This window comes from Gavialis gangeticus, unplaced genomic scaffold, assembly GCF_001723915.1.
Source record: "Gavialis gangeticus isolate Ggan-Ray unplaced genomic scaffold, GavGan_comp1, whole genome shotgun sequence".
NCBI lineage: Eukaryota > Metazoa > Chordata > Crocodylia > Gavialidae > Gavialis > Gavialis gangeticus.
Window position 1 is genome coordinate 55,005,539 of NW_017729006.1, and position 17,735 is coordinate 55,023,273.

The 17,735-nt window shown below is 43.6% G+C and overlaps 1 protein-coding gene across 2 annotated transcripts in view; it reads right to left on the reverse strand.

Moving 5' to 3' along the window:
- Positions 1-868: 868 nt before the first annotated feature.
- LOC109291959 (sodium-dependent neutral amino acid transporter B(0)AT3-like) overlaps positions 869-17,735 on the reverse strand; it is a 52,931-nt gene continuing 36,064 nt past the window's right edge. For both annotated transcript variants that reach the window (XM_019509209.1, XM_019509208.1), the window contains 6 exons: positions 14,991-15,119; positions 13,946-14,102; positions 10,172-10,376; positions 8,060-8,219; positions 6,162-6,324; positions 869-1,138 (listed from right to left, as the gene is read on the reverse strand). In XM_019509209.1, coding sequence (XP_019364754.1) covers positions 974-1,138; positions 6,162-6,324; positions 8,060-8,219; positions 10,172-10,376; positions 13,946-14,102; positions 14,991-15,119 — 979 coding nt within the window. In that variant the 3' untranslated portion in view covers positions 869-973. The remainder of the gene's footprint in view (positions 1,139-6,161; positions 6,325-8,059; positions 8,220-10,171; positions 10,377-13,945; positions 14,103-14,990; positions 15,120-17,735) is intronic.

The window sequence follows — 17,735 nt, forward strand, 5'->3', positions numbered from 1 at the left end:
TCCTTTTGCCACTGCTGGCTGCTCATCTGCTCCCCAGACTGGGCTGCCAGATGCACTAGTCTGGGAGCTGACCTTGCTTGTTAAGACTGAGGTGAAAAAGTCGTTGAGTATTTCAGCCTTTTCTTCATCTTCTGTTACTCGGTTGCCTCCCCTAGTCAGGAAGGGACCCACACTTGTCCCACTTCTCTTGTTACTGACAAGGTCACCCACTTCCCCACTGATCTCAGAGCTTTTGTTTCCACCCTCCAACGAACCTGGTTTAAAATCCACCTCACTAGGTTAGCGAGCCTGTCTACAAAGACACTTTTCCCTCTCTTTGTGAGGTGGATTCCATCTCTTCCCAGCAATCCTTCTTCTTGGAACAATATCCTGTGGTCAAAGAAGTCAAAGCCTTGCTGGTGACATCATCTGCACAGCCATGCATTGATCTGCAGGATGTGCCTACTACTGCCTGGGCCTTTTGCCTTGACCGGAAAAATAAAAAAGAACACTACCTGAGCCCCTGTCCCCTTCACCCTTGCACCCAGAGCCCTGTAGTCACTTTTGATCTGCTCAGGGTCTTCCCTGGCAATATCATTGGTGCCCACATGAATAAGCAGCATGGGGTAGTAGTCAGAGGGCCAGATGAATCTTGGTAATCCCTCCAGTATGATCTGGGTTCTGAGCAAGCAGCAGATCTCCCAAGATAACAGGTCAGGCCAACATATAGATGCCTCCATCCCAACACAGAAGGGAGTCTCCAACCTGTATCAGCGCTGTGCCTGGGGGCACTGGCATAAAGTAACCTACTCAAATTTGGGGAAAGAGAAAATTTTCCAAACACACGATACAGTCAGTGATTTAAAGAGAAATACTGATGAAAATATCATTCAATGACTTTAGCCTATTTATTTCAATTAAAATGAGTGCACAATCATTTTCAAACATTATAAAAAAAGCACTGTTAGTTTCCTGAGGTGCCATGTGAATGTTTTCATAGGCTTGAGTCCATGCTGCTTTTTTGCCTTCCTACCACTCTTTTAATCAGATGATAGAGTGCTACTGCAGGGATGCATATGGAAGGAAGGGCTGCCAACAGCGCACAAATGGCCACCACCCAGCCTGGGTAGAGTTTCTCCTCCTTTGCAGGGAAATCTTTCTGTGAAGTTAGAAACAATAAGTGAGATATGTCATCCTATAGCTTTACATTACAGACTCTTTACATCTTCTCTGTCTAATGCTAGACCTATGAGTTCCAATGACACTAACTACACCCACTCATTGAAACTAGTACCCAATAAGTTTTCACATATAAACTTTATTGCAAACAAATATTAAAAACACAAGACACTATAAAATTGAAATGAGCCATAAAAATGTTCCACGCATAACATAGTACATTTTTATGGCTGGTTTATACAACTCCTGAAATTGAACATGTGGCTACGGCCAACAATTAACTGACTGTCAGCCTGGTCTGAGTTTGGGTGGGGCGGGGGAAGCCAAAGGGCTTCTTCCACCAGGGATTTTAAACCTTGTTTCCAGCAGCTCTGGCCAAGCTTCTGGGCATGGGGGATTAGAGGAGCCCAGGGGCTTCTTTGCTTGGAGACTTTGACCCTGGGTGCTCAGCAGCTGGGCCAGAGTTGTCAGGTGACCCCACTGAAAGCCTCTTACTCCTACACCCAGCAGCCTAGCCAGAGCCCCCAAATGGAGGTTTTAAACTTTCTGGCAGGGGTAACCGTTGGAGTCCCCCTGCCTGGAGCCTCTGATCCTCTGTGCCCAGCAACCTGTCCAGAGCTTTCAGGAACAGGGTTTTGACAGTCAGCTGACTATCCTGACAGCCCCAGGTGAACCAGGGTTAGGACTGTTCAAGATTGGGGTTGACAATCAGTTGATTGTCACCCCCAGTCCACAGAGAGCCCAAGGTCTCAAACCAGACTGACAGTCAGCTGATGGTCCAGTGCGCAGGGCTGTGACACCTGGCTCTGACTTTGCTCTCCCTGGGCATCCCTGGCATTGGCAAGTCATAATGGCACAATTAGGATCTGATCCCCAACCCCAAAATCATGTCTTTTTGCCATACATGTGTGGGCTGGTAGGAGGTGCATTTGTTGGGATTAGGGTTTAGATCGCATTGCAACATTAAATGAAAGTGTACCAGGGGCCTATGAAGTGCTTCCCTTTCCTACTTCTCATGGCAAATAACTCCTCAAATGAGAGCAGAGGCAGGGCCAAGCATGCAGCCCCCACATTGCCCCAAGAATTTGCAGGCTGGATGAGAGAAGCTGCATGAGGGGGCAGGATTCTCTATTATCTGTCATGCTCTCTGTGCAGTGAGGAATTCAGGGATGTAATCCTTCTAGGTAATGCAGCTCTTTACTATTCCTTTCAAAGGGCCTGTCTACACCAGAGAGCTAAGTTGTTCATATGTGAACAGATTCTCTTGGACACACTGAGGACCAAATGATTCCAGGCATTCACACTAGCCACCAATTTAGCAAAAAGAAAATGACAAGTAGGTTTGCTAAAACTACAATTTTTGGCAAATATCCCAGTCATCCAAAAATGTAGCTCATCTCTAGGTCTGTCTTTGATTGGATACATGGCTATGATGATATTACTGGTATCTTACAAATTGCTTTGTCCCTGTTGTGTGATCTTCAGCTACTGATTTAAACCCTGGTTTCATAGTTGTTAGGGGCTGGAAGGGACCTTACAGATCATTGCATCTGGCCTCCTTGCATTTGGGCAGGAAAGACTGCTGGGATCAGATGACCCCAACATGCCTTTTGAAGATCACCAGGGTGGATGAGTGTACCACCTCTGAGGGGAGCCTGTTCCAAACCCTCAGCCCTCAACTTGTAAGGAAAAACTTCTTTATGTGTAGCCTGAAGTGATCCTCAATCAGCTTGTGTCCATTATTTCTTGTCCTCCCTGGGGGGCCTTGGTGAACAGACATTCCCCCAGGCCCTGATGTATGTCCTTGATATAATTATAGGTTCCTACCAAGTCCCCTCTGAGTCTTCTCTTCTCCAGGCTGAACAGTTCCACGTCTTTCAGCCTCTCCTCATATTACCTGGTCTCTAGGCCTCTAATCATGTGCATGGCCCCCCTTTGGAGTCTCTTAAGCTTCTTAACATCCTTCCTGAAGTGTGGCACCCAGAACTGGACGCAAAACTCCAGCTATGGTCTCACCAAGGCCGAGTAGAGAGGGAGGATGACATCCTTAGCCTTGCTCAAGATGCCTTGGTAGATGCATGCCATTGTTTGATTAGCTCTGCCAGCTACGGCATCACATTGCTGGCTCACATTCATTTTGTTGTCTATCACGACACCCAGGTCTCGTTCCAATGTGGTGCTAGCAAGCGTAGCACTGACAAGCCTATAAGTATGTTGTAGATTATTTCTCCCCAGATGGAGCACTTTACATTTCTCTGTATTAAACAACATCTGGTTGAGGTCCACCCACCTTGCAAGCCTGTCCAGGTCAGCCTGTATCGCTGGCCTGCCTTTGAACATGACCACACTGTGCCATAGTTTGGTGTCATCAGGGAACTTAGTTAGTTCACTTTTAATACCCGAATCCAAATCATTGATAAACATGTTGAAAAGCACTGGTCTGAGGACTGAACCCTGAGGGATACCACGGATCACCCTTCACCATGATGACTTAGTTCCATCAGTCAATACTCTCTGGCCCCTACCATGGAGCCAGTTACCTAGCCAGCAGACCGCAAAGCAGTTGAGGCCACATTTTCCCAATTTTTTCATGAGGACTTCATTGCTGCCTTCTGCTAGCAATTGCTCTGTTATTTTTCTGTAGTTGAAAAATGAGAGATATAAGAGCTGGCATTTTTCGAGGAGTGCCTCGAGCTAAATGAGAGGGGCCTCAAGTCAAACAAGGGGTGCCTTGAGTCTAAAAAGGTGAGAACCACTGCTTTAGATGTGCAGGAAACTGGAAACATTTCAAGGAAGGTACCACAGAAACCCTGGATGTAAAGCTTCCTTGAGGTCTAAAGAAAATATTGCTACCAGAATATGTTTGCTTTTGTAACAACAAGTATCAGGTCTACAGGCTCCATTTGAGCAGTTGCCAAAGTCCTCTGGGAGTGGTTTATTATAGGGTTGTCTGTACACAAATTGTACCATTTATACTATTACAGTTAAGTATTATAAATTTAGTTTTACTGGTATGTGACACCTTTATACTGGAATAGCTGCATTCACACTAGGATCTGTGCCAATTTAACTATTTTGGTAAAGTAAACCAGCTCCCTATCCCAAATCATTAAAGTTGCTACAAAATCCTGGGCCTAGATTAGACCTGACCTCCCAGCAGTTACAGCTCCACAAATCCAGTGAAGGCCAATCAGTTGGTCAGGTAGAAATGAGAAGATAATCTGAAGATCAGCTTTCAGTAGCATTTTTGCCTGCTGATCTATTTTTAATGGTGATGCTATGTAAAAGGGGAGGAACCTTGCTTAACTCCTGGGGTGCGCCTTCACTGCAGTGGGCTCAGAGGATCAGCACTTGGATTAATTTGGCCTACGTGGATAAGCCACATGCAAGTTCTAGTGTCATGACTGGTAATTCACTCACTTGGTTGTTTCACTAGAGCTTTAGAAGGAATATCCCATAGTTTTTTTCTGCTCAAGGAAGCTGAGCCAACCAGTGATTCTTACCCAGTGCGTTGTGGGAGAACTTGTTTGTCCTTTTGGGCACATGGGGGAATTGTGGGAAGGCACTGCAGGATTATCAGCACTTGAATGATTCAGTTTACGTCCTCACTGCAACACTGGTGGGTTATCAGCTCAAAAATAAGCAATCCTGTGTTTAATGGGCCACTAAACTTGGCTGAAAGGCTGGTGTGATGGACAGTAGGATGGAGGGTTGGGAGAAACACCTGCCTAAGAGACTGGTAACTCTGCAGTGAAGGCATACCTCTATGTCTTAGGATGAGATCACAAAAGAAACATCCAGTTTAGCTTATATTCCAAATCTGCTCAGTTGTAACTACTGAAAGACAACAAACACAGAAATCTGCCCTGACACCTTTATAGGCACATTTTTTGAGACAATATCCTCAAATACTTAGGGATTTTGTACTAGGTTTTGGGGGCTTTTTTTTTGTAATAGTATTGTTATTTTCATTTAGTAGTCTTTAAGGTAACTAGGTTACAGTATGACAGAAAGGCTGCAGTTATTAGTAGATATGCAAAGCATAATGATTTGCTTTGTAAATAGAAAGAACAACAACTGAAAAATTGTAGGTTGAGAATGCTGCCCCAAGAATGATTTGTGGATGAAGAACATTCCTTACAGGGAGGCAATTAAGGAACTCAGTCTATTTTGAAGGGGAAGAGGTGACTTGATCACAGTCTATAAGTACCTATGTGGAACAGAAATTTGAGTCTAACAAAGATATAACAAGATCTGATAGATCAAAGAAGACACAGACTCAAAGTAAGGCACATTTTTAACAATGAAAATAAATCACCGTAATGACTTATGAAAGGTTGTAGTGAAGTTTCTACGACTGGCCATTTTTAAAATCAAGATGGGATATTTTTCTAAATGTTTACCTGCTTTAGTTCAAACAGGAATAGATTCAGGGAAGTTCTGTGACACGTGTTGTACAGGAGGTCAGACTAGATGACCAAATGGTCTCTTTTGGCCTTATAACCTGTGACTCTAAGGGATATTTAGACACTCATATCTCATTGAAATTAAATGAGAGATGGGTATTTAAATTCCTTTCAATTCCTTTGAAAATTTCAACTTCTCATTGTAGCAATCTCTTACTATCACATGTCAAGGCACCTCCTTTTGGAATGTCTCAGAGAAATTGTATGCTGAATGAACCTGTGCATTACTAGCTCAGTCCTGAGAAATCCAATGTGTGTATAAAACCTCATGGGAAAAAATGCTCTGTTCAGAACTATTAATGGAGAAGATACGGCAGCACTTGCAACTCATACCTTTGAGCATAATGAGACAATTTTTCCACACAGTGAGATATTTTTGGAAACCAAAAGCATGCAATCCTGGTAGGACTTTAGAGCTTCAGGCTCCTTTATATTGGAGAGAGCTGGGTGCATACAATTTTGGAAACTTAGGAAGAGAAGGAGACTCTAACACTGATTCTTTGTAAATAAATAGATTGAAAATATTAGAGAACATACATATTCTGGGTTCCAGGCACTGTAGGTTGGTTGTTTCTGTACTTGAACACTAACAAAGGCCAGAAAAACAGTTAGCATGAGTAGAGGGCTGATGATCTTCCACATCACCTTCCAGTACAAGTTTGGTTGTCGTCCTGTCATCCACTTAATATTATCACTGAACCTGTGAGACAAACAAAGTTTACAGTTGTTTTCATATCCACAAGGCTGCTATTTCTCTCTCTCTTTTATTGATTTAAAAAAATACATTTTCCAAGCCTCTAAATTTGTCTGCTGCATATTAAGAACTCATAGGATAATAGAAAATTAGGGTTGGAAGTGACCTCAAGAGGTCATCTAGTCCAACCCCCTGCCCAAAGCAGGACCCTTCCCAGCTAGATCATCTCAGCCAAGGCCCTGTCTAGCCTGGTCATAAAAGTCTCCAGGGATGGAGACTCCATAGCCTCTCCAGGTAACCTGTTGCAATGTTTTACTAATATCTAACCTAAACTTCCCTTGCTGCAACTTGGGATTGTTGCTCCTTGTTGTCATCTGCCAGGACTGAGAACAGTCTAGCTCCATCCTTTGTCAAACCCCCATTCAGGTACTTGAAGGCTGCTGTTAAATCCCCTCTCAGTCTCCTCTTCTCTAGACTAAATAAGCCCAGTTCCCTCAGTCTTTCCTCATGTCATGTGCCCCAGCCGCCGAACCATTTTCATTGCCCTCTGCTGGACTCTCTCCAACTTGTCCATATCCTTTCTGTAGTGGGGGGGAAGGGGGAGGCGGGGGTCCAAAACTACACAGTACTCCAGATGTGACCTCACCGGTGCAGAATAGAGGGGAATAATCATTTCCCTTGATCAGCTGGCAACATTCCTACCAATGCAGCCCAGTATGCCATTAGCCTTCTTGGCAACAAGGGCACACTGTTGGCTCATATTCAGCTTATTCTCCACTGTAACCTCCAGGTTTTTTTCTGCAGAGCTGCTGCTCAGCCAGTCAGTCCCCAGGCTGTAGCAGTGCTGGAATTATTCAGTCCTAAGTGCAGGACTTTGCACTTGTCCTTATTAAGCCTCATAAGATTTATTTTGCTCCAATCCTCCAATTTGTTGAGGTCTCTGCAAGTGTCCACTCATATTCATACCTTCTTACAAATTTATCCTAAATTTATTTAAATAACAACAGCCTTAGGTTAGATCTAAGGATACAGCTGATGTATACCAGCTGCATATTTGATCACCTAATACAAGCAACCAATGCCATTGAGTAAAACTATAAAACAACACAAATGTTAAAAAGGGTGGAAATTACAAGCTAGCTGTTGTAATGAAGAGCCATGAACAGTACAGAAGGGTGCACTTGCCTGAGAAGTGATCCCAGACAGTGTGATTTTTTTTCCTTTCCTCTTCCTAAGAGGCTTGAGATGCACAGTAGCATTAGGCTACTGTTCAGTAGCATCTCATGTAGATGCTTTGAATTAATTGCACATGTAGATGCACCCAGTCTGAGTATTTGGATGCTGCCCTGAGGAGAGTAGCTGGTGATGACTGTAAAATTTTTAACAAGCAGAATTGTACACTATAACCTTAAATACCCAATATACAACAGCATGAAGGCACTCCCTATCCACATGGTAATAAGGATTTCCTCAACTAAGTGACCATTTGGCCTTGGCGCTTCATATTGTGTCTAGGTTTAGGCCCCCCTCATCTTTCCCCCAAAAAATCTTAAGCATCCTTAATGAATATTGTATATGCCCATTGACAAATGGAACAGATAGGAAACTATAAAAATTACTCACTTTCATAATCATGGTGATAAGTACTTCAAGGATCAATATAATACATCCATGTTTTTCTCCATGTGATATTCAGAAAGATACAGGAATTTTAAAAAATCCAAACTTTTTTCAAACATACCTTTTAATCCCATAGACATATGCCACAGCAGTTACTTCAAAAAAAGCAATGATGAGTAGAGGCAAGGAACCTGCATAACTGTCAAAAACATGGAGCCAGTAACTCCCAGATCTCAGAGTAAAGCACAGAGCTGATGCAAAGGAAATCAGGCATATCACTCCTGAAGAAAAATAAATACTTTTATTACCAAAGTACTGAATTTAAATGATATGACTAATATTTTTGCTCTTTTACTACTTTGATTTACCTCTGTCTACACAGCTTCAGTTTTTCTTTTCACCGAAGGAAAGCCCTTCCTCACTAATTGCATGCCTGAGGTGGGTTGCCTCATATCATAATAGCTCACATTTCTTTTGAGTTCAGTTTCAGAATAACACCCTTATTATATCACAGATAATTTGTAATGTGTCAGTTTCTGAGCACATAAGGATATCATCTAGGTGCAACAGAAGACTAGAAGAGAGACATGATAGGCAATACTCATTCCATGAGCTTTTCAAAGATAGAAAGGGCATTATGAAAACCAAAAGACATTCCTTTAAGTTATCACAGGCTTCAGATTATTTTATAGCAGGATTTCTCCTGTCCTTGGGATCCATTTCCATTTGCCAATACCATCTTTAAGTTCCAGTCAGAAAAGCCAAATTGAAGCAATGCTCAATTTCAGGGAACAACTCTTCCAGTAATTGGATGGGGAATTGGCTCTGAGGTCAGACCCAGAGAGTGGTAATAGATGGAAGTAAATCATCATGGTGCACTGTGACCAGTGGGGTCCCGCAAGGCTCCATCCTTGGGCCTATACTGTTTAACATCTTTATTAATGATGTAGACATTGGTGTCAGAAGCGAACTGGCCAAGTTCGCCAGTGACACGAAACTTTGGGGTAAAGCGTCCACACCTGAGGATAGGCTGGCGATCCAGGCCAACTTCAACAGGCTCAGAAAATGCGTGGATGATAACTTGATGACATTCAACACCGAAAAATGCAAGGTACTCCACCTTGGGGGAAAAAACCTCACAGCACGCTTATAGGCTCGGTAGTGCTACACTTGCTAGCGTCATGGCCGAAAGGGACTTGGGGGTCACGATTGACCACAAGATGAATTGAGCTACCAATCCGATGTTACAACTGGTAAAGTGAGCAAAACTCTGGCTTGTATCCATAGACACTTCTCAAGCAAATCCCAGGATGTCATCCTCCTTCTGTACTTGGTCTTGGTGAGGCCACAGCTGGAGTGCTGCATCCAATTCTGGGCTCCACAATTTAAAAAGGATGTGGAGAAGCTTGAGAAAGTGTAGAAGAGAGCCACACGCATGATCAGAGGTCAGGAAAACAGGCCCTATGATGAGAGGTGGAGAGCCATGGGACTATCCAGCCTGGAAAAGCGCAGGCTCAGGGGGGACCTGGTGGCTGCCTATAAGCATATAAGGAGAGTACATCAGGATCTGGGGGAACGCCTGTTCACCAGAGCGCCCCAAGGGATGACAAGATTGAACGATCACAAACTCCTCCAGATCATTTCAGGCTGGACATAAGGAAAAACTTCTTTACTGTCAGAGCCCACAAGGCCTGAAATAGACTCTCTCCAGAGGTGGTGCAAGCACCTACTTTGGACTCTTTTAAGAAACATTTGGACATTTATCTTGCTGGGATCCTTTGACCCTAGCTGACTTCCTGCCCCAGGGCAGGGGGCTGGACTCTATGATCTTCCGAGGTCCCTTTTAGCCGTAATGTCTATGAAATCTATGATTCTCATTAGAAAAATTAAGTTGGTTGTAACATTTCCCACAAAATGAAACTCATACCAAGACTAGCAGCATTTTTTCAAGGCTCAACTGTGCTCACAAGTTAAGGAAAAGATCTTGAAGGATTTGGATAAGATTGCAGTCGGGCAACTCCTGATATAACCATGCTATCTAATTGGTATGAAGACACTTAAGAAAGTAAATTAAGCAGTTCCAATACCGTTACATGCTGAGCCAATCTATTGTTTGCATTGTGAACAAATATTTTAGATAACTAATCCCCCCCCCAAAACAATATGTATTAAATAGGTAAGCATTAATGAGTTTCTGGGAGAAAAGCAAAGAAAACAAAAACAGTTGTCTTACCAGATATAGCTTCTTTGGGCACAGATTTAGGTATAAGATTAAGCTCCATCAGAGGAGTAAAGACTCCTTCAATATTTCCAAACATAGAAGAAAGACCCAGACTGAACAACATTACAAAAAACAGAATAGCCCAGACCTGCGACCCAGGCATCAGAATAATTGCTTCAGTGAAAACAATGAAGGCCAAGCCAGTTCCAGATGCGCTCTGTGGAATTGACAAATAGATAATACGGCATCTTAGCACTTAGATTTATTTTACAAACATGTTGCACATATATGTGCACATACGGTACATTCAAATTCTGAGCCATGAGGTCAAAATTTGGGATTGGATTTTTTTTAAAAGATACATTCTAGTTCAAGCACAGCTATGGAACTCAAAGCAGGAACTGATTAGGGGAAGTCCTATGCCAGGTAATGTGCAGGAGGTTGGACTAGATTATTACAGTCATCTCATCTGGACATAAAATCTATGAATTGAGGAGATGAGTACCTAAATTCAGCCCCCTAAATAAATCCCTTGCTTTGCAGATGCTTTACATAATGAGTAGCTCTTCTGAACTTTCTGTGGAATACAGCTTTCATGTCACTCATCTCTCTTGCAACCCTTCACTGGCTCCCCCTTCTGTAGTGCAGTGGTTTTCAACCTGTGGTCTGCAGATCTGTGAAAGATGACTATGATCAATGAAAACTATGTGAATACCAGAGATCCTGGTTTTCCCTGATAAAAAATATGCCAAATTCTGATTAAAAACCCCAAATCCGTGATTAAAATGAAAGGGTAGGTATCAGTTGAACACAATGTTTTGTTGCTATATTTACAGCTGCAAAGCACTTTGGAAGCTTACCAGTGCCTCAATCACTATAATAAAATAAATTCTAAATGCAGGTTTCCCTTGCTTTATGCAGTACGTGCATTCCTGAAAACCTGCGCATAACTCAAATTCTCATAAAGGGAACCCACTTTACAAGATAACAAATAGGGATATGTTCCAAGACCTTGATTGCATCAGCAGCAGTAACTGCTGGGCCAAGGAGGCACTGGGCACTTTCCGGAGGGGGTGGGGCTGGGCGGGGCTGCACTTAGGGAAGACAGCAGCGGGTCTGGGAAGGGAACTATGGGGAGACTGCAGCCACCCCAAAATTTGCCATAGTGTCCCCTGCAACTCCCCTGCCAGCGCCACCACCACCCGCCCTGAGTGCAACGCCACTTAACCCCCTGCCAGGAAGAGCCTGGCCCCAGAGTCTGGGCTGGATGGGGCCTCAATCTGGCCCCCCACTGGTGGTGAGGGAAGGTGTGGGACTGGGACAGAGGCAGGTGCTGCACAGCTGGGGAGGGGCATGGGATGGGGGGTGCAGCTCCTGCTGTTACAGGCTGCTGCTGTGGGCAGGGGCTGGGGGCAGCACTGGGCTCTTCCTGGCAGGGTGGGGGTTGGGCTGCACTGCGCTTGGGGCAGGCAGCGGCAGTGCTGGAAGGGGGGCTGGAAGAGCTACAGTGAATTTTGGGGTGGTTGAAGCCCCCCCCATGTACCTTCCCTCCCAGTGCCACCGCCACCTGCCCTGAGCAAAGCGTGGCCCATCCCCCTGCCAGGAAGAGCCCAGTGCATCCCCTGGCCCCAGCCCACAGCAGCAGCCCATGGCAGCAAGAGCTGTGCCCCACATCCCACACCCCGCCCCAGCTGTGCAGCGCCTGCCTCTGCCCCAGCCCCACTCCCTTCCCCTCCCAGTACCTGGGGAGTCAGATGTCAGGCAGGTTATAATGTGTCATAAATCCAATGTCTATATTTAGTCCATGATTTTTAGTATCCAGGAGGTTGATGAAGTGGACCTGCCAACACATCTCCACCACCCCCATAATTACTACACCCCACAACAGAGCCATCAGCATTCCTGGATCTTACAGCTGCACCTCCAGAAACGTAATACATCTCATCCAATGCACCAAACGCCCTGATGGAAAATACATAGGAGAGCCCAAACAACAACTGTGCACCAGAATTAATACCCACCGGAAATCTATCCAAGACAGGAATGCCCAATTACCTGTGGGGGCACATTTCTCACAAGAAAACCACTCTCTCTCCAATTTCTCAGTCCTGATCCTCAAAGAAAACTTACAGAACACTTCCCAGAGATGAGCCTATGAACTCCACTTCAACCTCCTGGACACTAAAAATCATGGACTAAATATAGACATTGGATTTATGACACATAACCTGTCTGACATCTGACTACCCAGGTATCTCTTCACTATTCATCCCCCTTCTCTCCCCTCCCACCAGCCTGTCTCTCATCCATTGACTCCTCAATCTACATTTTCCCTGACTACCTGTCTTGTATGCACACCAGCCCAGACTCTGGCTTCTTTACTTTTCATTCCATCCAGGAAGAGCACGCACCAACTGCAGAAACTTCCTTAGCCTGACGAAGGGTTTTTGAACCCGAAAGCTTGCTTAAAAATTGTTTTCCAACTATTTAAGTTGGTCTAATAAAATGTATCAGATTCACCCAAAGAACCTTGTCTGCAAGACTTAAATATAGTCTGGATGTGAAAACCTAGAGAGACAGATACCTGGAGTCAAAGAAGAGACCCAAGTGATGCAGTTAACTGGCAGCGGGATGGTGTTCACCATGAAAGAGGCAGGGGGTTGCATGAGGGCTTTTGGGGTGGGAGGATGGATTTGAAAGCCCTGTTTTTAGCTTGCAGAGATGGTTAGACAACCATAAAGGATGTCAGAAAAACAGTTTTAGCTTGGACAGGTCTGAAGTAGAAAAGTAGATCTGTGGGCCATACACATGGTGATGGTAGCTGAATTTGTGTTGCTAAATGAAGTTACTCAAACAGGACATGCAGAGGGAGAAGAGGAGTCCTAGGATCAATGCCAGCGGGCTGGCAGGTCCAGGAGGAGGAGGAGGATGTGCTGGTTCTGAGCTCTGGTCTGAGATTGGAGACCTTGGCAAGAGCAGTTTTGATTGAGTGCTAGGGACTGAAGCCAGATAGAAGAGAATCTGTGGTGGAACTGGCAGAAAGGGACTCCAGGAACCAAATGTAAGCAGTGTATCAAATGACCTTAGTGGTGAAAGTGATAACAGAGAGGGGGCAAAACTGAATAGGCAGGTGGGTTCAAGGGATGTTGTGATTTGAGACAGGACAGAGGAGAGTAGAATTGTGCTGTGAGCGGGGAGAGCCACAACAGAGAAAGAGGACAAGAGCAGGAATAAGGAAAGAATTGAATGTTAGTACAAGGCCAATCAGGAGATGGGATGGGATAAGATTTTTGTCAATTCTCTCCCAGAAGAAACTGGTGAGCTACTGTGCAGACAGCAGTAGAGGCAGGAGTGAGGGAGGGGGTGTTCCTCTCTGCCTGACCCCCAGCTGTGTGCTCAAGGAGGTTTAGCAAGCCTCACTTCAGTGCTGCTGTGCCAGTGAATATCAGGAGGCTCAATCAAGTGTCCATGGTAGCCTCCAAGTAGGAAAATCCCAATAGTGTTTAAGCAGGGGGAATAGTACTTAGTGTTAGAGCCACGCTAAGAAGCCTTTTTTTATGAGCTAATTCAGAGTGCTTTGAACTCAAGCCATTTCATAGCAGTACTGGTGTTGGAAGTGTAGAAACAAACCAAAATGTGATTGGTTTGGTAAGCATCTAGAGTATTCTTAACATATGATTTCCAAGTGTAGTAAATCATTATGCTTTCTAAATCTTTCTTTCAAAAGTATCTCAAGTCCTTAACATTTCTGTGTCAGAGCCATTCTGTAGGAAGGAAGTAGGGTACCTGATCGAGAAATTCTTGAAGGTTGCACCTTTTCAATTTGAGACTAGCAATTTTATCTGGATATTCTGAGTTCAGGTATTCAAACCAGGTTGTATAGTTGTCTCTCAGGATGCTTTGCTCCGGAAGATCAAATGCATTGATGATGCTAAGGATGTTCCTGTTGGAGAAGTCATCTCATTTAAGCATTTTGTATTGAGTTTACAGGAATTGTTTTTGATATATTTAGTTTATAGCTATGTTACAAACTGAGATTACAGACTCATTTGTCACGGATCATTATCGACTGCAGACTGATTTGGCAACATTCAGAACTATAGATGTTTATGGTGCAGCATGCATTCTTTCAAATATTAGTAAGGAATTGTATTCCATTTTATGTAATATAGGTTATAAAACAAATGCAAATTGTTAAGTGAGAATATTGATATAAAAATTGCTAGGAGAGAAATATTGGACTTAACTATATAATACCATCTGCTGACTCCTTCATGCAGATGCCACATGGACAGCTAGCCTAGGTAAAACACATGCTCATATACTTGCTATCTCATTTTTTCTCCCTCACTCTCACCTGCTGTCTTGTCACTAACCTGCACAGTAAGCCCATTTGGGCAGAAAAAGTAACTATTTGTTTGCCCATCACTTAGTACAGTTTAGCACTGAACTCTGAAAGGAGCTTCTAGGTGTAACTAATTAAAAAATGATGACGATGATGATGAATTATTTTAGTATTTGTTTGTTTTGCCTCTAATAATTATGGATTGTTCAATACTGCTTTATTATCTTTATGCCATAAACATTTTTATATTCAGCTTCCTCTCTCTATATAATTATATATATATGTGTGTGTGTGCGCACGCGCGCAGATATACACATATAAATATTATGTTTCTACTGAAGAGGAACAGCTCATATACATCTATATCTATATCATTTGTTCCCATTCAGTAGAAATTTAATGGTATGTTTATGTTTCTGCAATACCCATATTATCAATCTAAACATTTAGGCAGCAAAACAGCATCTGAAAAACCAAGTGTCTCACCTGTCCAGGCAGTCCCAGTAACTAGTAGTTGCTTTAAACCCCAAAACAGAAAAAATTGGGATGGAAGCATACAGTGATGTTATGCTGTTTACAACAGCTACTGTCACAGCATCCTTTTCACAGTCATTTCTAGAAAAAGAATTAAATGGACTATATTCACAAAGCAAGGCAGTGGTTATTCCGCATATATTTATTAGCAATGCAGTTTGTTTTTAATCATTATCCTACAGTTTAATCCATAAATCTCACAGGTGTAACAAGGCAGCCAGGCACCCAGGGGACTGGGATGTGTGGGGCAAGTGGTGGTTTTCAGATACCAGAGGCATGATTGTTTGGCTATTGTGGAATATTAGAACTGGGCCAAGCGCAGATGTTGAAGTTAAGAAAAGTGGCCAGGATGTAACAGCTCAGAAGGGGAGACTGACCTGGGTTGTATATTGAGATGCTTCAGCTTTGAAAAAAGAGTCTTGGGACATTAAAGTTTTGAGGAAGACATAGCGGGCCTGCATGTTGATAGGGGACACTATATCCTCCTACAGTTTGGCCTCTTTAGTCTATGAGAGATGAGCACCTCATAAGGCTGGAGTGGCTGACAAGTTTCACAAGTGAGATTTGGGGTGGCTGCAAGAGGGAAGGGAAGCTATGGACACCCACATTCTGCAGAAGGCTATGGGTGCCCTGTTTTGTGATGGGAATAGCTTCAAAAAGGGTGAGAAGTAGTAAATAAATAGGTTACTCTTGTTGTAGGGATGAAGGGCTGCTTGTTACAGAGTGGTGATAGCAGTGGAATCTGGGAAACCCTGTTCCATACACCCACATAAACAAGAAGAAACAGGGGCTGCATTCTTTCCAGTAACAGTCACCAATGTCTATATTCCTATCCACACAAGGCAGCAAGATGTGTAGAAAAAATTTAGTAATTGACTTCCATTTAGGATCAAAAGCTGGCTCCACTTGAAACTATAGAAAAACTTTTCCAGAATTCATGAACAAGATTTGTTCCTCACTAACTGAGCTTTACACTCTGCTTAAGTTGCATATATATTTCTGTTTTAGTAGGGGGCTTTCTTTTTTTGTAAAATTTTCTCAAAAATTTACTTTTTCCTGAAGTGTGGTATGCTTGCTCTCATATAGTACATTTTTGTGAAAATTTCTCCTACATTGCTGGGGATCTTTTCAGCTACAAGAAGAATGAAAACAACCAGCATTTCTTCCTAAATAATTTATTACAACTTTATCTGAAAGGTGGCTGGGCCTTAACAGAGGCCATGATATATTTGTAAACTAGCTTCTAGGTCATGAATTACCTTTCATGCTCTTGGTACAGCTCAGTATTGAGTTAACCACTTCATATTTTCAGTGCACTGTTATATAACACGTTAAATAATTAGGAGCATAGAAAAATCCTCTAGTCTAGCCAGCCCTCTGCTCAAGGCAGAACTGTCTCAGCTAAGTGTCTGTAGTGTCCAACCTGCTCTTGACAATTTCTAAGGATGGAGATTCCACAACTTCTCTAGGTAGCCTGTTCCAATGCGTGATCACCCTCAGAGTCAGAAAGTTCCTCCTAATCTCCAGTGTAAATTTCTCCTACTGTGGCTTGAAGCTGTTGCTGCTAGTCCTGTCTTTTGTGGCCACAGAGAAAAGCCCATCTCCATTCTCTCTATAATTGTCCTTTAAGTATTTGAAGGCAGTTATAAAATCCCTCCACAGTCTTCATCAAATTCTAAGAAGCAAAGATGGCTGAGGAAAAGTCCAAGTGTCTATGAGAAGCCATATTCGGTATATCCTTGCAAATGCTCAAGATTTAGATGAGGGGCATATTATCTTTCAAGGTTTAAAATAGGTCATTTTAATTTCCATCACCGAATCCACTGGCACTCAACCTTCTGGCCCTGCAGGTTGGATGCATGACTTGGAGTTGATCCGTGGGCCAGATCTAACATGGGGATTACACCAGGGTTGGTCTACAGACATGGGCCCACCCGCTGGCCCAGCCCCCTGTGCCAGATCTGGCTGCAAGACAGCTCTATTTGCTGGGCTGGCCCTGTGCATTGGGCCATGTTATCTGGCCTTCAGGGCTTTCCATGGGTCCAAAAATTTGACAGCAAGGGAACAGGGCAGCATTAATTGCCAGGGCAATTAATGCTGTCACTGCTTCCCCACTGCCAAATTTCCAGACCTGTAAGAAGACCCACAGGACAGCTGGCGTGGCTCTGTGGACCAGAGGTTGAGTACCACTGACCTAATCCACTTGAAATACAGATTTACAGTCTGGACATAATTTGGCCATTGCAAATGTTTGCAAGTATCTTACCCAAATACTAGTTTTGACAGCTTAAAAATCTATATATTTTCCATGTTTCTGGTTGCCCTCCCTCCTTCTGCTATATGTGTCAGGATGTTTTTAAGCCTTCTTCAGAGGCACTGAGTCAAGGCTGGGGATTTTTCCTGGGGTGTGCCAGTATTCCTGTTGGGACTTAAAGCCAGAGGTTCTTGGCTAAAGGGTCTTGCCCCTCCATGCAGGGTCAGACTAATCACCATATTTGGGTTCAGGAGGGAATTTTACCCCATAGACAAATCGGTAGGGACTGGGGGGAGGGGGGTAGCCTTCCTCTTTTCCAGGGGCCATGGCCTTCTACCTGGGATCTCTTGAGTGTATATTAACAACCTTTTATAGAAGCAGGGCAATGGCTGCCATGGTTCTTCTGCTTTAGTTGTGGCTGGTTAGGATGTTATGTCTTATGT